The sequence below is a fragment of the Arachis hypogaea genome, chromosome 8 (assembly GCF_003086295.3).
Source record: "Arachis hypogaea cultivar Tifrunner chromosome 8, arahy.Tifrunner.gnm2.J5K5, whole genome shotgun sequence".
Classification (NCBI taxonomy): domain Eukaryota; kingdom Viridiplantae; phylum Streptophyta; class Magnoliopsida; order Fabales; family Fabaceae; genus Arachis; species Arachis hypogaea.
The window spans coordinates 41,787,503-41,796,487 of NC_092043.1; the positions used below are offsets into that span (position 1 = coordinate 41,787,503).

The window sequence follows — 8,985 nt, forward strand, 5'->3', positions numbered from 1 at the left end:
CATGGCCCTTTCTTACCGAGTAAGTAATGGTTTACAAAATTGTGACAGGTACAAGTGGTTTCCAAGTACACCAACTACCATGCACTCCAGTAAGATATTGCCACATTACCAAAGCAACCTTTATTGTGCTTTCTTTTCAATCATTAGTAGGTGAAGTGATTGAGTCTAAGATCCATTATTTGTGGTTACATTTTTTAATTTAAAGGTAAAATAAAGTTGAGTTAGTTGTAAAAGAAAAGCTATGTGTATATCACTCTTCTATTTCTTCTTCTTCTTTTTTTTTTTTTTTGAATGTGTACTATCACTATCTTATACACCATAACCAGTTCTCTCTCCTCTAATCAAAATATAAAAGAAGATAAATTTGAGACTCCACGTTTTATCTTAAAACTTTGCCATTGGCATGCATCTCTTTAAGGGAGGAAACCCCACAATAAAAATCAAACATCACTTTTTCCTAGTGGACGAAAACCTGATTTGTCTTTGCTTAATATGAGGAATATAATGCTAATATAGTTTAGTGCGCATTATATTATAAGGACCCAAATGACTGAAAGAGAGTATATCATTAAAGAGATAAAAAGATAAGGATTAAATTGTACATATCTATATATAAAAGGAAGGGCATCCCTCATGAAACGTAGCTAAAGAAAATACTTCATATAGTAACAATGAGAGCTTTACTTCCTCTACGATTTTTTTCCATGATTTCAAACCTTGAAGCTGCTGCAGTTTCTTATATAGCTGCAGTACATATATCCTGTGTCTTCAGATGACTAGCTTGTTCTGTGGCACACTAAATTGTATTCAATACAAAAAATTAGGGTTTAAGATTTAATCTTTTTGCCCTCAAAACCCTCAAACTATGGGTTCACTCAAGCACCGAAAAGGGAAGTTCCACAAAATCCTGAAACATCACCATCTCCGGACAATCGCAACATTGTTCCATTACGCAGAGTTTTGTGTCGTTTTGGTCTTGATTTTCCGGTTATCGATCAAACTCCCAATGGCTCTCAAAACCTCGAGCGAGTATTTAGGTGGCTTCGTAGTTACCCCTCGCTTTGTTTTCTTGCTCGGAAACTTCATAATCGTCGCACTATTCGTCCAATCTGGTCATTTCTCAAGTAACGGTTCCTCTACACAAAGTTCAGAAACTGTTCTTTATGAGGAGTTCATCCAAAAATGTAGTAGTTATAAAAACAAAGAAATTCAAGAAAGAACAGAGAGCATCAAACATAATCAGAATGTTGATGCAAAGCGGGTTAGCTTAAGGTGTGACGAAATCCATGGTGAGAAGATAACAAAAACGGTTATTTGTTTGGAGGAAAAGAAGGAGTACAGAAGGTGTCGATCAGATATTTTGAGGCACGTGGAGAGAGAGGAACCGCGTCACGTGCTGTATAGGTGTGAGTCGGTGAAAAACAGAGGGAGAGTTGGAATTTCCGGTTCGTATCCTGAGGATGGAATGAGTAACGACGAGTTTCGACGCACTATAGAGGCTTTCATTGCTCGCCAACAGAGACTCAGAAGACAAGAACAATGCTTCATAGCTTAGAATTCAGAAAAGTCTTAGTTCTATGTTTTGAAGCTTGCAAATTCAAGTGGAGACTATACCTGTAATTGCTTCTGGTTTTACCCTTTTTTTTTATGAAAAATGTAAATGAAGGTTAAAAATGTGAGTATAGCCTTTATAGTTTTGATTTGAAAATGGTGAAACCGTTTTACATCCACCTAAGCCAATTGTATCACATAGTAGAAACTCTATATATTTGTCAAAAATATTAAGCGTACGTGTAGACGTCTTCCTGTGTTAACGTAAAATTGATATTTAAAAATTATTAGATAATTTTATAAATTTAATTAATTTTTCATTTAAGATGTTAGATAGATAAAGAATATTTATAATATAAAAATATTATGTAAAAAATTTTATTCTCTTAATAAGTAAGTGACATACATTTCATTATCACTTACTATTTTGTTATATGTTTGGAATCATTAATGTTCTTTCTAAAATCAATTTCAGTTTTTTCTAAATCAAATTCCTAACATTTCTCAATCACATTATTATTCATTAAAATGTAATAATTCTCTGCAAAAATTATAAAAGTGAAATTAAAATTTTTTAACAACTTTTACTATACAACTTATATTTTACATATAGACTATTAAAAATAAAAAATAAAATATAAACAAAAATTAAAAAATAAATTTTTAAAAATAATTATTAACTCGTCATATTAAAATCAATAAATAAGTATACATATCAATATTAAATAAAAAAATTAAAATAAAATCATGACCTATTAATGCACATATGGGATAATTTGAACAATACAATAAGATGTATAATTTAAAATTTGATAATATTAATTATAAAAATTTATTAATTATAGACATTATATGTATGAAATTATGAATATTATGAGTACAAAATTATGGATGTTATTAATATAAAATTATAAATGTTATGTGTATGAATTTATGGATGTTATGGGTAAATTTATCAATTGAATAAATTAATTTAAGAATTTGATATTTTTTTAATTCAATTATGATAAAATTTAAAAACATCTGTGTTAAAATTATAGTTACTTATGCAATAACTAAAAAATGATATGTGTATGAATGTGATATCTAATAAACATTAATTTAATTTTTAGATGTTAGTTGTATGTAATTATGGATGTTATGTATATAAACGTATGAATGTTATGTGTATGAACTTCGCTAGTACAATATAATTATAAATGCATATACTATTTGTAATGATAAATATGATTTCTTGTAAAATTTCTTAGCCTATTCTAATTGTGCTTGCAATGGTAATAGAGTTGTGAATTTTGAATTAATGGAAACAAAATCATATTAGGGTAGTTTTCAGGTTTTGTATCTCTATTAAATGATGATAAATGAATTAACAAAAAATAAAAAATCAATTACAATTAATTCATTTAATACAAATTATTATTACCGTTCTTTATAATTGTTATTAGTCTTTATTGTATTCTTAAATATAAAAATTAAATTATAAAAAAAATATTAAGTATTGATTACAAGAATGTCTAATAATAAGAAATATAATATTATAATTAATGTCATTAATAGGTGGGATTGATAAGAATATAACGAGTGAATTGATAAGAAAGTAAGATAAAAATATAAAACTGTTATTAAATTATATAAATGAAATAATAAAAAAATTATATAAATAAAATAAATTACAGAAAATTTTAGTTAATTATGACTAAATATTTTTAATTACCAAATTTTTTCTTAATTTTTAGTTATAAACTTCACATAAATATAATTAGACGTAAGTCTTCGTCTAATATTAAACTCAATCGCTCTCTATTTTACTGTTCAATATTTTGTTAAGAGGGAGCTACTCAAATGAAGATGCAAAAAACATCTTTTTATGAAGATGCTTTGTATAAAAATGTGATTTATTGATTTGGCCACACTTCAAATAAAAACAACACTTTTATAACATATCAAAATCTAACCCTACACTCTATCATCTAAGGGTCAAAAAGAAAAATCATCACATGAAGATAATTATAATATCTTCATGGGAGTACCCACCTTGTTAAGATACATTGTGTAGAAATGATTGAATTGGACTCATGATGTACTTTTATAGATTTTACCATAAACCTAATTGGTTATTACTTACGAAAATTAATAATTAAAATCATAATAACTCAAAAAATTCTCCATTTATTTGAATAAAATTTTGTTTACGAGTGTTAGGTGAAAATACTATTATATAAACAAAAGATATTCAAATTGTGCAAACTTTATATCCACACATCCATGATGAATCAAGCTTTCTAATTGTCCATGCTTCAAGCTTTTCTATGTTGTCTAACTTTGGAAAGAAAGGTTGAACTAAGGCTGCTCTGTTTACCAAAATAGGTCTATATTAAGGTTTCAAGCTTTAAACAATAGGGTTGATAATTCTAATAACCTAGCCCCAATTGATTAGGCCATTATCGCAGATTTTGTCAATTAGGTACCAAATGTTAGGTTGTTTGGCAATCAAGTAATGACTAAAAATCTGAACCAATTGCTAGTTCAGCCCTTAATTATTCAATACTAGTCTCACAAACAATTTCATTCTATCCACTAACTTGTTCATCAAAGTTTACAAACCTAGTTTCTAGTAATCAAACATGAGCATCATCATTAAAATAGAAAGTTAGCAACCATTGAATCCTCAATTCAGTCCATATAGTCCTCATGCAATCATCATATACATCACATGCATTCAAAAAATCTAAGCACGCGTTATTAAGTAAATCCTACTCGTTGGTGGGATAAATATGAACTTTGTTGATGAAGAAGGTGGTGGCTCGGGTGTGCCACAACCACGAAAGCTGCAACAACTCCTCTCCCTCCTTCACTACAGGAGAAGCGCTCCTTAGCAGTGCCTAATTTCCAGCTTCTCCCCAAATAGTTGCAGGTTGATGGAGGAGCTGCGGTTTTTGTAGCAAATTCTGTGTCTGTCAAAGACCGGACTCCATAGCTGTGATTTTGTGCCTCAAACGCAGCAAATCACATAAAGCTCAGAGTGACAAAACAACCAAGAATTGGAGGAAGCCAGATTCAATTTCCCTCGTTTACGTGCGAACCCAAAAGGGGGCAAAGGCGCCAATCACCAGGTCCAAGACTCACTCTCGTGGTATACATTCCTTCTATCAGCTGCAGCCGCCACATCATTCTGGGTCACAGATCTGATGAAGTTGCTGCATATATCATGCTTGCGAAAGGAGGGTGGATACACACGTCCGTTGTTCGTTCCTCCGCCGTGCACGTCCCGGTGTCCTCGCAAGGCTTCCCGACTGTCCCGGTGTCGTCATTCTCAACCTTCCTCCCATACCCTGTTGTGCGCCGCTCGACCGCACCCTCTCCTCGCTTTCCGGTTCACTCTCTCCCCCTTTTCTTGCTCTTCCAATTTCATGTGTTAGCCTAGTACCTTTGTTTGAATTGAATAATTTTACCCCATTTGTTTCAAATTTGTTTACCCATCAGTTTTTAATTTGGTCCCTAATCTGGTTCGAACCTTAGTCCCAATTCGGTCCCTAATCTATTTTCAATTTAATTGTTCCCAATTCTTTGCTGAAAATATATGGATGATAATGGCTGCAATGTGAAGATAGATGTTAGGCTAGTTGTATAGTTTGATTTGTTACTCAAAACCACCCAAAGCCATGTGATTAGTACCAATTATCCAAGAACAGTCACAGGTTTTCCTTCTGTGGTATGTCAATGGAGCAGGAAACCAAGTAAAAAAATTTTACTAGGAAAGATACAAGCAAAAATAAAATAGAACAGAATAGTTATAAAATAGAGTTTGGTGTTCTCTTTTTTTCCCCTGCTAATTGTGTTTTTCGTCACATGAAACTGTTAGATACAACCATGATTGGGTTGAAAGAATTCTTAAAATGCATCAGATTTGCAATGAGCTATATCTAAATATTATCTAATATCTAAGATCATGTGTGCTCTTTGTTAACATTTGTAGCAAAATTTCACCATGGTTAAGTTCATGTATGTAAGTGTGTTTTTATTTTAAGTAGTGTGACTCTGAATTGTGTCTACATAAGTATAATTCTGGCTGTGAATTGAGTATTTTTTGCTGCTATTTTTATCTTAACATATAACATTATTTAAATCACTATAATCTCTTTGGTTCTGGATACAGATCATCAGCTATGTCCGTAATTGATGATTATCCTGCACTTTTAAAAGCTTAGGATTGCTTGCATAATTCACTACAAGAAAATAGTGTTATTTTGACACTTTATTTTTTTACACCATAATTAAATGTCAAAATTAATATATATTTTTGACAATATCACAAATGTCAAATTTTCTATATTTTCTTGACGAAAAATTTGACCGTAGAAAATTACTCCTCAATTTTGACACTCATTTGTTTTCAATTTACTCTACTATTTTTTTTCTTCTTTGGGCTCTGTGAATTTTGACATCACACTGCTCTCAGTTTAGGATTATACTACTCATTCTTTATCTTCAAAATCTCAATTTATTCTTTAGTTTCAAGATCACATCTCATTCTTTGTTAAAATTTTTTGTTGAGAATATTTTATAGTCAATAAGTGTCAAAATAAATAGTATTTTTGACAATTAATAAGTATCACAGAAAATATGTTCTCAAAATTTTCTAACAAATTATTTTTGGCAGCCAATATTTATCAAAATAATATTTAAATTTTTTTCACAATCGCTTATATGTTAAAAATACTATTTTTGACAAAACTTTTATTAACATATTTTTATAGTTAAAATAGTGTCAAAATTTGTTTTTTTGACAAATTTTAATTTTCTTTTACACATTATAACCCTAAAAAATAATCTATATTGTTGTAGTGATTGTCAAGGATGATTTGTGAATATAAGATCCTTTTTTCTTATCCATTTTACTACTTACATTTCCCTTCCTCAGGTCTCAGTATATAAGAGTGCTGAATGCTGTATTGTTGCAGTCGGAACGACAGGGATGTCCAATTAGTAGGGGGAGTTGTTTGTCTTAACGCACAAACGATCTAATGGATCCTATCTCTATGATGCAGCCCAGCCTATTGGTGTAAGTAACGTGTTGGAAATCGCTATGTTGTTTCTCATAGGTCTTGTTTGTTAAAATTGTGTTTAAAGTATGTTTGGTTAGCAATTAGCTAATAAATGATTTTGTTCGCTTATCAAATTGTGTAGGAAAGAATTGCGGAAATTGACCAACATGATGAATCATCTAGGTTGTTGTCTCAGAATGATTCACTTGCTCAAACTCTTGGAAAGAAGCACCCAGGTAGAGTGCGTGGCATGGGAATCGGACCGACTACTAGTCAAGTATTCGATTCGAATTCAGCTCAACCAAGCATTGGAACTCAAAGGGAGGAGACCCAAAGGGTGTTGCTTGAACTACAAATAGAGCTGGCGGCTGAAAAATTAAAAACGAAGGCAATGGAGGATGAAGTAGTAGCCGAGAAGACGAGAAGGCAGGCAATGGAGAGTGCTCTGATGTGTCTAGTTCGAGGGCAAGGTGGGGAGCTACCACTAAACGTGGCTGCATGGATGAATTCATTAGAAGGATAGAGTAGAGAGTAGATCTAAGGATTTGAAATTTATTCCTTAAGTTAAATATACACTTTTTTATTGTTGATTATGCAACTCTTAGTAAGGAATACACTTTATTGATATTTGGATTTAATGAATAATTTTATCAATTTTGATTTTTATTCGTTCACCCATCAATTTATTCATTCAGTTAAAAAAAATTAAGTTTTCTAATATCAGAAAAACTTTTAAAAATAGCAAAAAAAAACGGTAATTAAAAGAGCGCTGATTGCCGGTGCAAAATACAGTCATTTTGCGGCCATTTAGACGGAACAATAGCGGCGGATATCAAATTGCCGAAGATAAATTTAAATTTTTAGAAAAATCGGATAATGGCGATTCGCAGAATACATTTATAAAAACACAACGGTCAATAGAACAGCAGCAGTTCAAAACCGCCAGAAAATACATTCGAAATTCCTGTTGGCAAACTGCCGCTAAATCAATCGACGCCAATCAAGTGGTTTTCCAGCGGTTCAACAAAACCGCTGCAAAATCAAATGTCCACGTCCTATACAGCAACGGTTTTTGAACCGCTGGTAATTTGTTTCGCAGTGGTTAGAAACCGCCTTTAGTCCTCTTGTAAACCGCTATAATACAAAGATAATTGTGTAATATATATATATATATATATATATATATATATATATATATATATATATATATATATATATATATATATATAAGCAAAAGATGCATTGCACTCACACTAAACATTGCACTCACACTAAACCCAAAACTCTTAAATATAGTAAAACATATATCACCGAATGGAAACTTTTAAAATGGGGACAAGATTATGATTTTTTTCTAGAAAACATTAAAATGACAGAAACCTCAAGCATATTTATCAAATTTATAAATCTATTTCAAATATTATTCTAATGGGTTCATGATACTTATGTAGGGCACCCTAAAATGAATTAGTTGTAACAATAAAAACATTCAAAATGAATAATCAATAAGCACTGGTAGAACAATTACACTAAAAAAATTTGCAAAGTAAATAGACTTGGATTTTTGTTTTGTTTCTTTCTCTTCAATTTTAGGTCTATCAGCTTTCAGTTTCTTACTTATTTCAGCAGTTCGGGCTGTCGCTAACTCTATTACAGATTTAATGATGGCGACTTTATTGGCAGCCTACTATGCAATCATAGTTTATTGCATAAACAGAGCATGTCGAAATTGCATCTGTTGCATTGCCACAGTTTGCTGCATCATCAAAGGAAGAGATGATGAAACAAGGGAAGATAGATAGATTGAAAATAGTATCTACATAAATACAAACATTTTTATAATAACTAACTAACTTCAGAATTTTTCTATTTTTAAGTTAATTTCATACTCATTTGTCATGTGGTGCCATAAAACTTAAAAATGTTCATGTCCTCGTCTTTGTGTCACTTTATACCTATATCTCATTTTCTATTAGAGCTTTATGCCATATGTGAATACAGATTATACCTCTTAAGTCACGAAGATGGATTGAAAAATATAGTGAATTCTTGTCCCACCAGATTGCTCAGAAGTGGACATCTCTTCGTTCTTCCTGTCCACCATGGAGAAAAATGTTGTTTTCAACAAGGAAATAAAATATTGATAAGATTGAAGGAGCTAAGAGATGTGAAGGTTGAAAAAAAAAAAGATAAAAAATCAATCAGTAGAGAAGCATGGCAACAATGTCAATGCTGGGTGTTTATATTTCTAGGTTCCACAACCATCATTTTGCTTCTTCCAACTTAAATGCTGCCACAATTTCTTCTTGGAAGCTTGTGGTGGCTGTTCTCAGCAACAAGAACAAGATGAAGGTCCCTTTGGAGCTAAAGCAGGGGCAGTCTCGTATCT

The 8,985-nt window shown here is 31.4% G+C and overlaps 1 protein-coding gene and 1 long non-coding RNA gene across 2 annotated transcripts; both read left to right on the top strand.

Moving 5' to 3' along the window:
• The first annotated feature begins 865 nt into the window (after positions 1-865).
• LOC112707537 (uncharacterized) lies at positions 866-1,555 on the top strand. Its single transcript, XM_025759298.3, has one exon. The coding sequence runs from the start codon at positions 866-868 to the stop codon at positions 1,553-1,555; it is 690 nt and encodes a 229-aa protein (XP_025615083.1).
• A 4,925-nt stretch (positions 1,556-6,480) lies between these two features.
• LOC140174614 (uncharacterized) lies at positions 6,481-7,221 on the top strand. Its single transcript, XR_011864351.1, has 2 exons — positions 6,481-6,613; positions 6,739-7,221. It is a non-coding gene; the product is annotated as an uncharacterized lncRNA (long non-coding RNA).
• Positions 7,222-8,985: the final 1,764 nt, after the last annotated feature.